Raw genomic sequence first — 17,421 nt, 5'->3', positions numbered from 1 at the left:
CTTGAAAATGATGTTAGAGCATTCATGCCCAATGCCAAGCATAAAAATTGTGCAAGGCATATCTATGTCAATTGGAAGAAGAATCATCTTTGAGATCCTTTGAAGAACTTGTTCTGGGAGGCAGTGAAGAGCGCAACAGAAAGAGACTTCAGGAGGTGTATGAATAAGATGAAGGCATATTCTCAAAGGGCTCGAGATGATTTCATGAGCATTGGACTGGAGAAGTTTTGTACGAGTAAAACAAGAATTTGGACCACATGTGAGGTAATTGATAACAACATGTCTGAAATTTTTAATGCATATATATTGAAGAACAAGCTGATTAATGCATATATAAGTACCGATGTTTTATGCCCAAGAGTGAGGGATAAGCTGGAGAAGAACAAGCTGATTAGTGGATTTTGTAAGTCCACATATTTTGGAAACAGAAAGTTTGTGGTTGTGCTGGAGATAATGCATTTGTTATTAATCTATTAGTGAAGACATGTACATGTAGGGTGTGAGCATTAACTGGGATCCCCTATCCTCATGTTATTTTCTGCTATAGATTGGATGGATGGTGATGTTCCTAAAGACTATGTCAGTGATTATTTGAAGGAGGACACGTATTGTAAGGCATATGACCATCTTCTTGAGCCTTTGAATGGAAGAAGGTTGTGGGAACCAGTTGACTCTGAGCCTATATTACCTCTACTATTGAGGAGGCAAGCAGGTAGACTAAAGAAGAATAAAATGAAGGACGAATGAAATAGATAAGTCTGAAAGAGTAAGACATCCCAAAGGGACTTATAGGAAGGTATTGAGATGAGGTGCATTATTTGCAGTGAATTTGACCATACTAAAGCACATGTCCAAACAAGGGGAAAAAATTTGCTTCTACTGTATCATCCACTCAAGTAAGTTCATATCTCAAAAATATGCTTCTCTATTCAATGTTATATGATTTTTAGTATATTTTCAAATTCATGAACATGTGAAGAAGAAAGGAAGGCCACAGATGAGGCCTCCAGTAGAGATAGGAGCCCAAGTTAAGTCTGTTGATATTTATAGAGCCCAAGCTGCTAATCGAGCTGATGGTCAGAGAGCCCAAGTCGAGTATGCTGATATTCAAAGAGGTCAAGTTGAGTCTACACATATTCAGAAACCATCTAAAACTAGTAGTAAGAATTATTTGTTGATAAGTAATTGAACAATGTGGATATAATTCTTTGTTAGTCCTAATATCTCTGTCCTTTACAGGTTAAAAGGAATGGCAAAAGTCGAACTCAGTAAAGTATTATATACAAAGAAACGACACATGTGGCAAAGGGATTTGGGGCTACATTTAGTACTGAAACAAATCTTATATACATTCATGTAAGTGAACTGAAATTTCCTTTTTACTGTTATTGATAGAAATTGTAAGAAATCAAGTTTAACACCATGTTTACATGTAGATGCTTGGGGAACCAATGAGAACCACATATATGGGTAGATTTAATGGCCAATTTACAAGTTCAACCTCAACTCAAGATCATCAACAACAGCATGTGGTATAACAAGTAGTACAAGTGTGACGGTATAAAGGGCAACAACATCAATTGCGGCAACAATAGGAGGTGGGCGACTAAAGGGAAGGAACCACAAGAGGAAACATAGTGCATGAGCAACAGTGTCTTGGCTCTCAGCAAAGCACCACCACTTCAACATCAAGAAAGCAAAGTCGTGAACTCAAAAAGAAGCAGCAGCAACAGAATGAAGAAAGTCACACAATATGAGAAATGTTTGGAATGTTTTTGTGGATATATTAGGGTGCAGTTGATCTAGATACAATTGTGCAACAACTTTGACTTCTTTTGGATATATATTTGGTCTTTTTTATGGATATATTAGGGTGGATATGACTGACTGATGTAGGTTTGAGTTTCTATGGATATATAGTGTTGTTGGATGTAGATAGACCGATGGAGGGGAATATTTTCTATTTTCAAATCAACAATGTTTTAACAACTATTCTTCAGTAGCTTTGTTTATTTCCACACTTTCCCATCAATTGATAGTCATCTCCTTATTGTGTGTCTTGTATCCGATTTACAATATATGTCCTCTAGTTGCTGATATAACAAATCTTTTGAGAATGCTTCCTGAAAATAAAGAGACAAATGATAATTGATAGAGAAAAGGGGTTTTCAAGGTATAGTAAAAGAACATAAAACTAGTGCAGTCAAGGACACACAAAACTAGCAAGATGGATATTTGAGACATCTGTGTGGACAAAAAGAGGCAATTATTGAAGAATAAAATGGGAAAAAAACATGTAAAATGAAAAACCTCAAAGGATGTTGAGTTGATAAAACACAAATCAAGCTATAAAATGAGAAATAGAACATAATTTTTGAACTGAAATAATAAGAAAAATCAGCGCTTCAACTCAAGGAATATGGATGATCAGATCCTTAACAAGAACAAACCAGACACATATGAGGTTGTTTAGCTCTGAGTATTGTCGAGTGAAAACAAAGCTTCACAGGGAGGAAAGGGAAACTAGGATTGGAAAAAGAATATGGGGTTTCGGTTGATGTTACAAGAAGAAAAAAAAATGATAGCAAAGAGATGCAAAAAAAGGTACAGACTTTGGGACAACAAAACAAAAACTGAACAAAGACGTTGAGAAAAGCCACTGTCATTGTGAGTGGGAGAATATTTATTGGTTGCAGAGCGAAGACAAAGGAATAATCGAGTAAAAAATATGAACCAAAAGTAATAACCATTCTCATATGACCATAATGAACAAACAATCAATTCCCATTAATATAGATAATCAATCCATTTCGTCTCCATCAAGCATTGGCTTCTTCTGCCCTAATTTGTCTCCATGATGCACTATTAATCGAGCTTGCGCTATTTGTTTCCATGCTATGCTCCGTGCTCTCTGCTCCGTTTCTCCCTTTTCCCCCAATTTGTGAAATCGGTGCCCTAATTTTGTCATAGAAGAGGGAAAATGAAAGAAGGCAACAATGGGCCCTGCTTGGAGTATGGGAGAGTGGCCACGTCAGCTTCCGCCATCCACGTCAGCTCCATTAACGTGACATATCAGAATTTTCCATTAAATTTGATAAGCTAGTCACAGCGTGCTAAAAGTGTAACAAAATCGTGTCTTTCTATACTATTTGGAAAATATCATACTAGAATTGAGAATTCGAGTAAATATCGTGCATTTTATGTTATTAACCGTTGTAAATATTCAAAGCACATTTATATATGTGAGGGTAGAGGTGTGCGTGTCCGAGTACCCTTTTTTTCACAGTATCCGAATACTACCCTGTAAATGACAGGTTCTAAAATTTTTTAACCAAACTCTATCCTATTGAGTCATGAAGCCGGAACCTGCTCGGAATCTGTATTATACCACAAGTTCCGGATACTCTGTTAGAACCTGTAAATTTTTTTGTCACGCTAAATAAAATCGAAAATGTCTCATTTATAATCAGTAATCACGCAAAAAAATATCGACATAGATTTAATTTTTTAAATTAATGACTATATTTTTAAATATAAAAATATATAAATGGGAGAAATTATTATTCGAGTGCAAGTATCTCTTTCAATTTCGATTCTGATTACCCTACATGAAGGAATTGGAACCAGAATTGATTTTTATCAATTCTTTATTTTAATATTAATATACTACTCTATTTTCAATACGAATTACCTTACCTTAACGGGTAGATTTCGACCGATTCATATACTCGATATCCGTCCACGCCGTGTGAGGGTATCATCAAGGGACATGCATCCCAATTTAGAATTTTCATTATTTTGTTTCCCAATTTCAATATTAGCCAAACCCTATCGTTCTCCTTCGTGTTCCTCTGAACTAGCCGCAAGCTTTGCCTCCTGCCCGCTTCTGGTCGCGCTCGACTGGTCGGCCCTGCAGCTCAACTCACCACCTCAAGCTTCGGCCTGTTTCTGCCCGCTGCTGGTCGTGCTCTTGGTCAGCTCTTCCGGCGATTTTGGGGTTTGGCTGCCACTCTCTCGCTAGGTCACTGTCTTCCCTCTCTGGTCTCGCTCTCTTCCTCGTCTCGCCGGGGTGAGCTATAGATGAGTTCAAAGAGAGCAACTCTTGCAGCAGCGAAATCTCTCAAGTCTATCTCCAAGGTATGTTCTTTGGATCCAATCAAGTGCCTCAGTCCGTTGAGAAACCTCAGCACTGCAGCTGAAAGATTGGATTCGCCCAGCGCAAATGGCTATTGTAATGATGATTTGCCTGCCAATATTCAAAACCCTGACGGGGTCTGCTCCGATTACCAAAACTCCCCTGGCGATTTTCAGCAGAGCGTAAGCACTAGAAGTGGATTTGGGAGGCACTCAGATGGTCAAAACGGGAACTTTAGCGGTTACACTTCGAGCGGGTCTGGTGATAACTCAATTGGAGGTTATAGAGAAAGCTATGGAGGCGGTGATTATCAGAATAGAAGAGCAGGGGATAATGCGAAGTTTTGGGACCAGTTTTCTAGTAATTTGCAGCAGAGCTCCAGTGCAGTTCGTGGCCAGACTTCGATGGGTCTTGAGCAGAAACCTAGGGGGTTTCAACAGAATCAGAGCAGGGCGTCTGCTGGGAGTTTTGAAAATGGGTCTCCACCGAGTGCAGTTAACGTGAATGGATATGCAAATGGCTATCAGAGTGGGGTTTCGACTGGGGGCTTCAACAACCGGACTCAGCCGAGCACAGTTAACCTAAGTGGATATGCAGATAGCTATCAAAATCAGAATGTTGGGCATTTACGACATTATAATGATGTTGCAAAGAGCAGTAATTTTCAGAGCACTGGTCAGGTTCCGAGCATCGGGCACGGGCAAAGCATGTATTCTCCGGGCAATAGCCATGGTCAGGGGTTTAGTGACGCAAGTCCTAGACCAAATAGCTTCTATCCCCAGGGCCTGCCGTCGACCTTGCAGGAACGTGTCGGAAATCACCCGCATAATCTTGCTAGACCCCAAGAAAATATTGGTCAAAGCATATGGAATAGTGGTAATGTTCAAGACAACCATAATATGAGCCAGCAAAGCCCTTATCATGGGCAATGTCAGATGAACCCAAATTATACTCAAAGTGGTTCGATCTCTCCTCAAGCCGTGAACGGTTCTCAATCAAAAGAGGAATCTTCTGGTCCCGAAAGTACCGGCTATGTAGGTTCTATCGAGGAGTTTGATGTATTGTGCAGAGAAGGAAAAGTTAAGGAAGTGGTGGAAGTTCTGACATTACTGGAAAGCAATCATATTCTGTTGGATTTGCCTCGCTATGTGCAGTTGATGCAGCTTTGCGGGGATAATGAAGCTATCAAAGAAGCCAAAGCAGTCAACGAGCACATCATGCGATGCATATCCCCTGTCAGTGTCTATATGTACAACCGAATCTTGGTGATGTACTTAAAATGTGGTTCCATAGAGGAAGCATTTGCGGTATTCGACAAGATGGGGGAGCGCAACTTGACTACCTGGGACACCATGATCGCAGGGCTAGCAAAGAATGGCCTCGGAGAAGAAGCTATTGATATCTTCACAAAATTTAAAGAAGCAGGATTTAAACCTGATGGGCAAATGTTTATTTCGGTATTCTTTGCTTGTGGTGTTGTGGGTGATGCGCATGAGGGGATGTTGCACTTTGAGTCTTTGGCCAAAGATTATGGCATCATTCCCTCTATGGAACACTATGCGAGTGTAGTGGACATGTTAGGTAGAATTGGGCATTTGGATGAAGCCTTAGAGTTCATTGAGAGAATGCCTTTTCAGCCGAGCATTGAGGTGTGGGAGACTTTGCTGAACCTCTGTAGAATCCATGGAGAGAGAGAGCTTGGCGATCGGTGTGCCGAAATCATTGGGGAGTTGGACCCATTGCGCCTGAATGAGCAGTCGAGGTCAGGGCTCGTGCCTGTGAACAAGTTAGAGATGGCCAAAGAGGAAGAGAAGAAGAAAGCAGCAAAGAAGGACATCTTAGCGGCTAGGAGCATGATTCATGAATATCGAGCAGGGGACACTTCTCATCCTATGACAGACCAACTTTATGCACAGCTAAGGAGGTTGAGGGTACACATGAAGGAGGCAGGTTATGTTCCTGAAACAAAATGCGTGTTGCACGACGTAGACCAGGAGAGTAAAGAGGATGCGCTCCTTGCTCACAGTGAGAGGCTTGCCTTTTCTCGAGGGCTTCTCGACACCCCAGCCCGATCCATGATTCGGATCATTAAGAATCTTCGAGTTTGCCCGGATTGTCATAATGCACTGAAATTCATGTCAAAGCTCGTCGGAAGAAAAATTGTAATGCGGGATGCCAAGCGGTTCCACCATTTTGAAGATGGGGATTGCTCATGCAAAGATTATTGGTAATCCTTTTGATAATTTTTGGTGGGAGGAAAATGACTCAAAGGTTAGTCTACTGCGCTATCATTTATTCAATGGAGACAAATGATTGAATCTGATCTGATGATAAAGCAAAACGTCTATATCTGCTTTACCTTAATATGTAGGAGGAATCTATGATACCCTGATTACTTTTCTTGATTTTGGTCAATGAAGCTCCCTTTGAGGTGCCTGATGATTTTCTTGATTGCAGGGAGCTTATTGTGATGATTAAAAGAAGCCCGTTGTGCCTCATTGTGTCCAGGAAACCGAGGCAACGATTGCAGGAACTGAGTTCCTGTGAGTTCTTGAGCTTGACAGTTAAATTTTTCAATGATTTGTTACTTTTTGATGCTCTATATGGAGTCTTACCTTTGATGATAGAGTAGAAACTGGCTTTTGCGACTGATTTTACTTGCTCCTTGAGCCAGTCATTGCATCCGTTGATCAGTTTAGTTTGTGTTGCACACAAGCTCATATATATAGACAGTAAGAGACAATGTCTCGGTAATATGTCTATCAAATTAATTTGTTTATCGATGGACATGATACTATGAGCTCTTTATATGGATATGCACTTTTATTCAAAAGGTTGAGAAGGTAAGGTACAGAGACTCATAAATATGCATGTGATGTGATCAGCAATTGATTCTAATAATATAGAGTAATTTGACTTTATTTACGTGTAAAAAAGATGAGCTTTTCATAGTTAGAAGCATAAATATTCATGCATCTTCTAGTTATGCTGTGTAATATTATTAGAATGAATTGCTGATCAATTAATGATGATGATGCTCCAGTCGAGTTTCTTGGATAAAACACGTCCGAAGGTTCCTTCTTCTGATCCCATTTCTACATCATATTATATGATTAGGACTTCAAACATAAATTCCATATGGTAGTGTTTGCTCGGTCTTCTTCATAACATGCTATGTGCATCAGATCATGCAGTTCCAAAAGGAGAGGATTTCTAGTGATTAAATGCATATATATCCTTTGTGTTTAGGTCAATACATATACAGGTGGCTCCCCTCTGAGTGCGGAGATGTACGGGTCGAAACCAGTGAGCCCCGAGGGCATCGTAACAACTTTAGTCGTATTTACTTGTCTCTCCTTTGTGTTGAGTGGGACAGTGAACTTTCCTCTTGGTGATTGATTCCCTCTTAAATATTTAATTTTATTACTTTTTTTAGCCATAAGTTTTTCAAAACATCCTATAGATATGGTAAATTCATTACTGGTAATTGAATAAAGGCCTTATATTAATATCCATTTTAAGGCCTTATATTAATATCCATTTTAATGTTTATTTGTTATAATTACCATTTAAGTTGGTAGATTAATTATGTATTTATTGTGTCTCGAGTGAATTTTATTATATATATTTCCAAAAATTTGAAATTGGATTACTTAACTGGGCCATTACTAGTCGGATCAGTAGCAATAATAGCTTTAAGGGGTATGGTGAGGTTCACTCGATTTGATCGAGTAACTGCAAATTTATAAATAAAATAATTACTTTAAAATTATCGTAAAATTTGTAAATGATATTATATTTATAATAAATAAATCTATGAGAGTTCATATAATGAGAACATAGTAGTATATTAGTAAAACTACTAGAAAAGCTACATATAAAGTACTTGATCAAACCACATGATCACAACATTCCTGAACTCGCCGGACCCTGTCTTTCAGTTTATGAGAGTGTAATAATCGTTATGTAATATATGAGCGTGCACTGCTTAACATTTGAACCAAGCAATTTTTACCCAATGCTTTACAAAGATTGTAAGAAATGATATGGCAGAAGTTAAATCTAATTTATATTTCCCATTAGTTCAAGACTCAATAGTATATTATTGCTGCTTCCATCGAATTATTATTGATAATTCCTTTTTTTTTAATTGTTTTGCTAAAAGTGTTTCATGATTTGTGGGATGAGGCGAACATGATCATGTACATGCTTATAAAACATATATTAATGCTTTTGCATTTATTTTATTCTTCTTCGACATATTGTTCGACATGATCAAGCAACAAGAAGAGATCCCTTTAAAAATGTTCTGGTTAAAAAATGCGAGATCTAGAAAGAGAACAATGAAGTATCAGAGCTTATACCTCTTACAATAATGCTCTCATTCTTAACCGCACTCACCTAAACTCCGAGCTCTGCTAGCCAAGCCAGGATAAATCGTGTTCAGTCATCCAATATGACTGGCCTTGAGCATATAAATGACCCAATGAGGTCCAGTTTGTTTGGGCGGTCGAGGCTAAAGGACAGACTTGTCAGAACATATAAAGAAACTTTTGAGGCAAATGTACAATTTTTACTGATTTTGTTCCGGCAAAAAGAGAAAAATTGGACATTGTTGTCACAAAGCTGAAGTTAGAGCCAATGGACACTCTGTTCATTTAGTAGGCATAAACTCTTGCTCTCAAGAACACAATAAGATTCCATTATTACAAGGACACACTTCAACAATATCCTTTAATTGTGATTCATATGTGCAAAAGTATATACATATATGCTCAACAAATAGTTGTGACAATCGACTCACCTTGGGCATGCCATTTTACGCCCTCAACTACAGCAGACAACCACAGTTCATGTTTACATGTCGATTGACCTGATTATTAAGTCTGCATTTTTCTTTGATTTCATGATAAGCTCCGCGTTGGGACGATCATTGTGCTCTATCTGCACCATAAGTTAAATTACTTGAAGCTACTAGTTTTCAGAGGAAAAATAGAGTAATTAACTCGGGATAGAGAACCATACCCGCCATTTAGCAACATCTGGAGGCTTTCCTATAAATCAAAGACCACAAAGCAATTGAATTAGACCTCCAAGTTTGATTTACAAAAACCTAGTAATCAAATTACAGGAATATACCAGTTGAAATATGCCTTTTTAGGACCCGTTGCATTGCCTTGTCGATGTCAACATCAATGAACCTTCAAGAAAGGATCAAATGAGAGTTGATGTGAATTTTATCAAGGTATACAAGACTGTCAAAGAATTGATAATGATGACAGAGTTCATCATGCTTCCACAATCTCGAGCAAAAAGAACATGGGTAATAATCACAAGCTCTTCTCAGAGCATATAGCAGTTGATATTCTGGCACTATTTTGTGTATTGGACCTGTTCATAGTCCCTATCTGACAAGACATACTTGGCCTAAGTAAGAAGTTATCACAACCTCTTACTTTCGATTCATTCTTTTCCTCGATGAAGAGATACTCGAGATTAGTTTATCATATAAGAAATTTCTTTTGCATAGTAGAACTAATGCTGTTGCACCTTCACAACAGGCTTTATTTGGTAAAAAGGCCTCTCTACAACTAATCCTTTTCCCCCTTAAATCATAGTTAAATTGACAGTAATGCAATTTCAGAAACCAGTCAAGTTGTTTCAAAATTATAGCTGGAGGAGCTGAGACAGACCCCACCAGAGAAGCAATAAAGGTACCTAGACTTGTTGAAGATAACACACAGTCCCTCCAATTTATGGGATCTTGCTCTTTCTAAAGAATTAAAGTTATAATTACATCGATAAGACTGCTCTGTATTGCCAGTTGGATAAGATCGTGAAGGATGGATTGAAAATAATTTATGATCAAGGGCATTCTAATGTCTGATTACATACGCTAGTTTCTACTATCATATCTCATCATGTTCATTGTTTGGAAGGCATCGGTCTAAACAGGCTTTGCAGCCAAGCATTACAGATTATAATCTTTGTGCTTCAACTGTGCCTTTCCATTCCAACTCTAAGAGTTATACCCCTAAGCTAAATATCATAAATTGAGCCATGATTATAGACTCAAAGTGAACAGTAACTTTTCCTCATAGTTGAACCTGAATAAAGTCGTCATCACATATATAAAGTCCTAAAATTGTGCATGAAAATGACCCAACAGTAAAATTGATAGAACAAAAGTTGAACCTTAATAAAAGCAATAAACCTAATGAGGTCAACAGTAGGAGAGAATGAAGGAACTCATTGGAATTAGGATAATGGAAATGCTATTTCATTTCAACATGATGTATTCACCATGAATTAACATAAAATATCCAAATCCTGACTACAGCTACTTTTACACCAAAGTAATACTTTTCCATTAAGTGTTGCCCAAGTAAAACCAAGTATGCCAACATGAGTCAAATAATGGAAGCAAGATGTAATCAAAATGGTCAAGAGCTCGATAACCTGGAGTCACATTTGGCATGTAAGAATGTTCTGGCACTGAGAAAAAATGATAAGAGTTCTACGTTTAACCTTGAAAACTTGATGGAACGTAATTAAAGATGGACCTATTACCAAGATTATATCCTAAGCAATTGAAGGAGGAAAACAATCTAGATTTTTCTTATTTAATTTGTTGAAAAGGTGAAATGAGCATTCCTAAATTTTTGCTAAGGATGGTTCATTCCATCAAGATGAAGAAACAAGGTCATTCAATGGAATGCTCATTATAACTCTCAAAAGTGCAACCAAATGAAGAGATGGAATGGAAGAAATGCTTACTCCTTTCTATTTATTCCAATCTCCCCTACAAATGTAACTTTATTATTATTATTTTTTTCAATTTTTTGCTAGTCTATAACTCAATTCTCTTTAATGCAGGTCAATTCATAGCCCCAGCATAAATCGATCTGAGACTTGCCGAACACAACAGTGACCCATCATCCTCATTCACCAACTTAAGCATATCATAAACATATCCAATTTATATCATTCTCAAACCCAGGATGTTCCTTGCACAGGGAAGATCACTCAATAGGAGCATATCATATCTCAACAAACCAATGTTATCTCAGCCAACTATCACGTGGCTGATAACTCTGTCCAATACTTCTGACACATAATCCTCAAAGTGAACTGAAAGAGATTGCACTATCTCGACACCAACAGACAAACCAATCAATTCTCAAACTTGCCCTCTTCCTATGTGGAGCAGTGGATAAACTTCAAATTTGGATTCTAGTATGCTGCTTCATGCCTCCATGAAAGTTTTTACTTGACTAGTTTTAGCATTAGCTTACAGGGGTCAGTCATAGTTTCTCTAGCACAGTATATTCAAAATACATACGAAAGTTGACCACATTCCGAGAATGATTTATTATCCCTTTCCAAAAAATTTACTATCCCTTAAAGGGACAGCAAGAGGCTCCCTGTACATATCTAGGGGAAAAAGATAATTATTAAGTCTTTGTAATATGTAAATCACTTCTTTTTAATGGTAGACCAGTCAATATAATTTTGCAAGGATCATGCCTATGGAGATCTTGGTGAAGACCTCTTCAAAGCTAATTTATTCAGTCGCTTGAACATTAAAGAAAAATTGATGGGAGGCACTGAAGCCAGTTCTGGTTTTTCTAGAAACTAAAGTGCGTGATGATCCATGTAGGATAAGGGCAAGGACTTGGGTTAAATTGATCAAACTTTAATTATTGGGCCGGTGTCAATGAGAGTGACACTGTTATTACTCAACAGAGGAGTAGGAGAAGAAAAGGGAAATCCGTAATTGGCTTGTCAAGACAATACACTCCTCTTGAATATTGTTGATGCTGTGAAAAAAAAATCATATAACATCATGGGTTAATGGTATACTAATGGTTGCTTAAGTTGTCGATATGGTTTACGGCTGGTTCTTATCCCGGTCTAGGTTGGCAGTAACTTTGTGAATTAATCTTCACAGAAAAGGAAGAGCATCCTTGGTGATAACTTAGAAGAGTAAAGTTTATGGCGCTTGACCTTTTTGGCTAAATCTTGCTTCTAGTGAGTGATGAATTGGTTTGATTATTGCCAACTTGATTTTAGTGACCACATTGGATCATTAAGTGTTATTTTGGTCTACGTAGTTGTAATAAAACCAGGAATAGTTTAGTTGTCTTTGTTGTTTGGTTATCGAACTGATTGATGTGAAAGTGAAGCAATTCAAGCAACCCACAAGATCCTTTGATGCTCTATGCTTTTGGACTCATCCTACTCATGACTTTTACTAGGAAGTTTCTTTTGCTCTTATATCATTTTTATTTTATTTTTTATTTTTATCTTCCGAGATGCATCACCCATCGTAAGTACTCTGCCATAAAATTTTTGACTAAAGTTAATATTACTAGCTTTTACTTATGATGTGTACATTCATGATTGAAAAGTCAATATCCATCATGACAGTGGTATAATTCCTCATTGAGATTACTTCTGGTGTAATATCAATTATATAAGGAGTAAAATTGCCATTTTGCTGCCAAATTCCGTCCATAGCAATGCCTTCACCAAATACACACAAGATAGGATATGCTAAACCCAAGGAGCTTATCCTATGATACTCCAAACTGCTACAAGGGTATCATAAAATTTTGGGATCTGAAAATGTCTGATCCACCTTTTACATCTCATCCATACACGGTTTCTAAATGCAGTCTAAATGCCTTGACTAAATGCAGACTGCATGAAGGTAAATAGACAAGCAAAAAGGCCTTACCACTTAGCATCGAAGATGGATGACACTTCCTTCCAGACCCCGTCCTCCAGAAAAAGATAGTTTCCTTCCACTAGAACAATCTTATGCCTGCAGAAAAATTACATATTTACTGCAGAACATAAATCCCCTGATTGGTTGAATGCCTATTTCCAAGCTATTTACGTATATTGGTGCTTGTCTCATTAAAACTCTATCTTAAATCCCCTTGAAGTTGCCTAGACATATACCCAAAAATAAAATTATGAAAACTACTTACTGAATGCCTATGAAGATATCAGCTTCAACAGGATCTCCAACACCATGGTCAAATGATGGTGCATAGACTGACCCCTGTAAGTACAGGATAGGACATATCACGTTTAAGTTGGTATTAGTGCCAAAAATGTGGAGATGAGTGTGCTTACCATATATATAAGCACCATAGAAAGTATGTAACAGTCAGGTAATCAAGAGAACCAATCACTTATTTTGACATGAATCATGGACAGAAGTATTGACTCACCTGAGACCTCAGGTTTTGGAGACATTGAAGTAAGAGCATCGGATCAAATGTCCATGGAGCTGATGAGTAAACAGAAGGGACAATCAGTCCACTGAGTAAATAGTACTAAAAAGTGAAGCAAGAAACTCACCTCCTCTTCTAGCATGAGCTTCTTCAGGATTCTAAATTAATGAACAAAAAGTCAGAATAGGCACTCCAGGGAAAATTTTACAAACCACCAGATAGAAAATTTTCCAAATGTCAGTAAATTTACAACTTGGCTACTAAATCTTTCAAAAAAGTATCAAACCACCAGATAGAATTACTGGAAAGTATGGTGCAGAATGATTCAAAATACTTATATTTTGGTTAAACTCGTTGAAGCACTTCGCTAACAAATAACATTTGAGAAGACCACAAGACACTTTAGTGGAAAAGAAATTGGATCTATGTAGAAACCATACACCATTATGTTCTACTTTTATAAGCAGAAAAGCAACTGCAACTACGTCTCCTTCATCAGCATCAACTTAGGCATTACACGATGCCAGCAAGCGACGGACAGAGAATAGCAAGAAAAAATGTACAAGCTGCCGGTGAAGAGATAAAATCAAAAGGACAAATAGAGAAGGATAAGAGCTAGGAGAACACTATATTCCATAATCAAGAACTAATCACAGATAGAAAGTGACTGTATTTTGTAGCCATTAACAATCGAAACTACTCAACTTAAATGCCTAGAGCACATAATTTCCTAATGCATATCATAGTGTTTCCTTATCCCAAACTAAGTCAGGCCAAACGCACAATTACCTGGCCACATAAAAACCAATTATTATTGAACTAATGCGTATATGAAGACTATTCTGGGTAGCATTGGGAGAATTGACAATTAAAAGTGAACACTAACAAAAGATCTAAGGGAAATATTACAACCATGGAATTAGAGTATAATAGTGTTAAAGAAGCTTCAATTTGAGTAAGTGCACGCGAGAATGAGAGAGACACGGATATTTACCTCCATTGCATCTAACTGAGATCGATACAAATGGAAGCCATCCATTGGAAGGACTGTAGCTACATCTGCAGGCTCCACTTGAGAATCAAATGGACCAACCTTTTGGGGCCATAATCTATTTATCCTTTGCACTACTTCTGATGCTAAAGTGCTCTTTCCTGCACCAGGAGGACCAGCCAAACCAACTATATGCCTACACTACCATCATGAATGGATAGCTATGTGAGAGTAAAAAAGTGCGCAATGCATGGTAATCGCAACAAGAGTAACATTTACAAGAATGTTATATACCAAGTACTCAAAATGCATGAATGCTTTGACTGTTCTATTCTTTAAAAATCCAATGCATCAAAATAACATAAAAATTGTTATAAAACATAGCCATAGGAAAGTGGCAGTAAAAACAACAAAATAAGAAAGGAAGACAGGTATAATTTGTAAAATGCAGGGTGAGTGTTAGTGCAGTTCACAATGCAGGGTGAGTGTTAGTGCAGCTGTGAACGGGAAACAGGGAGTGTTAAAAAACAAAAAAAAACAAAAAAAGAGAAAAAGAAAAGTGATTCCTAATCATAAGTAGTTTTTTTCTCTTCACAGGCAATAATAATAGCCTGCAAAGAGTAGTTGCAGGAAAAAGAAGATCAAAGAAAGCAAATATAAGTTTTTAAGCTGTAAATTTAGCATTTTCTATGTAATAAAAGTACTAGCACGTGTGATTTTAATATTAACCCTGTGAAAATCGAACTCACAAGCTAAAACTCACTTTGAACTGGAATTCACTGCATCTGCTGCTGTGGGAACAAGATGTTCAGCCAAAGCATCATATATCTCATCCATGCACCTACATTAACAGAATATAGCATCACACAATCCATCACAGTAACAGAGAAAGCTTACAATGACAATGGTAGAGAACATCATTTAGGACACAAGGAGCTCGGTGTCTCTTTCAAATTTCAATGCCCTGAAGCAAGATGATACCGCCTAAAAAGTCAAACCAGACAATATTTCCCACTGATAAAAAGTTATCAGATCATATAGCAACTATCTGCAGATAAGTTTGAATAAAGAAAATTTTCTCAATATACTGCAAGGTGTCCAAAATCATATATTACTTTCACGAGAATATACTTGATGATATGCACTCTCTCCACCTCGACAACCAACTTAGCGGATGAGTCATCTTCCACTTGTATCTAAAATATTATCAGCCACTCTCTACCATCCTCTGTAACACATGAATCATTCTCAGCAGAAAACATGTAGTAATACATCTCAAGCAAGTTACTTCTAGTGTGACACCGGCTAATGAGCTTCTTCATCCCATACATAAACACCAACTTAATGAGGCCCATACTTGAGCTATCACTTTCATCTTAGCATATGTAACACAAAAGCCATGGATGTCCAAAATGAAGAACGATCAGTCTAAAACATAAGGCACAGGTACTTCAAACAAATGGGGTAAGCACTGATTTAGAAGTCCAGGAGGGGGGGGGGGGCGGGGGGGGGGGGGGGGGGGGGGGGGGGGGGGGGGGGGGGGGGGGGGGGGGGGGGGAGAGAGAGAGAGAGAGAGAGAGAGAGAGAGGGAGCATCCACAGGCTTTTCCGGTAGTGCTGACAAAGGGAACTACGACAAAGAGAAAGTATCAATACCTGGCATCAACAATAGGAATTTCTCGCCTCTGAATGCACACAACCTAATAGTTAAAAGGAACAACAACTCAAATGAAAGTTTGATATGCAAAGAATTAGAATACCAATAATTTCATGGGTTTTATGAGAGATAAAGAAAAGCAAAGTCCCCAGGATAAATGCAAACCTTCGCATGGCTAATCTTCGGTCCAACTGGACTTCGTAAAGGTCGAAGAGTTCTTCCAGTACTACAATAAAAGAGCATAAAGTTGGACCTTTCAGGTAACTTACTCCGCTGGTTCGTAAATGAATCTGCGGATCAATGTGCAAGCAATCAGGCCGGATGACTCACCCATAGAGTTGAAGAACAATAGTAACTAATATAATGTCACCAGTAAACTAATCAATCAAACATCGAAAAATTAACCCAGAATATCACATGAATAGATTGCTCCGTGATAATGGAGACAGCAAATTTGACAATAAACCAATACTTTAGACTTCACCCAAATTCTTCGACGACTATGACTCACCAAAATTTTGAACAAACCGAAACTGTGTGGGCAGCCCAAAAATTCTCAAATTGCGGATTCATAAGCGAAATTTCATAATGAAAGGCAGCAAATTTACATAATCAAAGTTCAAATTGGGGTTCTGACAGTATTGAAATTGCTTGAAACGCAACAAAAGAGAATGAAACTAGACCGAGAACAGCCATGGGAGGCTCCGTCTCATACAAAGAAACCCATCTCCATTCGAATTGCTACAGAGCGAATGTGAAAGAAAAAGAGAGGCGGGGCGGACCTGTGAAGGAGGACGACATGCAAGCCTTAGCGGACATAGAAGAGACGTCCATGGCTGCACCAGTGATATGCAGAGTGCAGGGTGGGAAGAACCGAGCAGTACGGAGAGGAGTAAGGAGAAAGGCCAGCATCAAATCATTCAAGAGAAATAACTATTCCGTTGTAAACATGGACTTTACCTCAATTTGATCCTTCACCCATTTTTTACATCGATTAGGTCCTGGAGTCAGAGAATTTGGCTCAATTTAGACCTCTTATGTATCAATTTAGTCTTTTTTTTTTATATCAGATTCATCCCTAATTTGAATTTATCGTTAAAACTTCAAATAGGCCGTTTTCTTTTTTTCCTTTTTATTCCCATTTTCCCCTTAGTCTAGGTCGGGCTCATTCTTGTCGAACGCGTTCCAATCAAGTTCTGGTTGATGCTTGATATTGCAATTTTCTTCTATGAGGGGATAAAATCCCTGATTTTCTTCAAGTTGAGAAGTTCTTTTAATGTTTCAATTAATTGAATTGACTACTATGCAAAATCCTTTTTCGCTTTGAAAGTTGGGATTTTTGTTTTGATTGGATATGGCGAATTATGTCTTCAATTGCATGAGGTCCAGATATG

General features: G+C 37.9%; 2 protein-coding genes across 3 annotated transcripts; one reads left to right on the top strand and one right to left on the bottom strand.

Annotated features, from left to right (window-relative positions):
• The first annotated feature begins 3,766 nt into the window (after nt 1-3,766).
• Nucleotides 3,767-7,656, top strand: LOC116215893 (pentatricopeptide repeat-containing protein At4g32450, mitochondrial-like). 2 transcript variants are annotated; one of them, XR_004158585.1, is made up of 3 exons: nt 3,767-6,406; nt 6,593-6,678; nt 7,385-7,656. XR_004158585.1 is itself a non-coding variant. In XM_031551703.1 (2 exons), exon 1 carries the CDS (start codon nt 4,081-4,083, stop codon nt 6,364-6,366), a length of 2,286 nt encoding a protein of 761 aa, XP_031407563.1. In that variant the 5' UTR covers nt 3,767-4,080; the 3' UTR covers nt 6,367-6,406; nt 6,593-7,054. The 2 variants fall into 2 exon arrangements, 1 of the variants encoding a protein (XP_031407563.1); XM_031551703.1 differs by lacking the exon at nt 7,385-7,656 and having other exon boundaries at nt 6,593-7,054.
• Nucleotides 7,657-8,767: 1,111 nt separating this feature from the next.
• LOC116215894 (putative uridine kinase C227.14) lies at nt 8,768-16,967 on the bottom strand. Its single transcript, XM_031551704.1, has 12 exons — nt 16,810-16,967; nt 16,193-16,317; nt 16,027-16,070; nt 15,135-15,212; nt 14,375-14,567; nt 13,508-13,538; nt 13,378-13,436; nt 13,132-13,205; nt 12,876-12,962; nt 9,275-9,336; nt 9,161-9,189; nt 8,768-9,079 (listed from the first exon to the last, which is right to left on the bottom strand). Exons 1-12 carry the CDS (start codon nt 16,937-16,939, stop codon nt 8,993-8,995), a joined length of 999 nt encoding a protein of 332 aa, XP_031407564.1. The 5' UTR covers nt 16,940-16,967; the 3' UTR covers nt 8,768-8,992.
• Nucleotides 16,968-17,421: the final 454 nt, after the last annotated feature.

The sequence above is a fragment of the Punica granatum genome, chromosome 8, assembly GCF_007655135.1.
Source record: "Punica granatum isolate Tunisia-2019 chromosome 8, ASM765513v2, whole genome shotgun sequence".
NCBI lineage: Eukaryota > Viridiplantae > Streptophyta > Magnoliopsida > Myrtales > Lythraceae > Punica > Punica granatum.
This window is presented reverse-complemented; position numbering and strand designations above follow the sequence as displayed.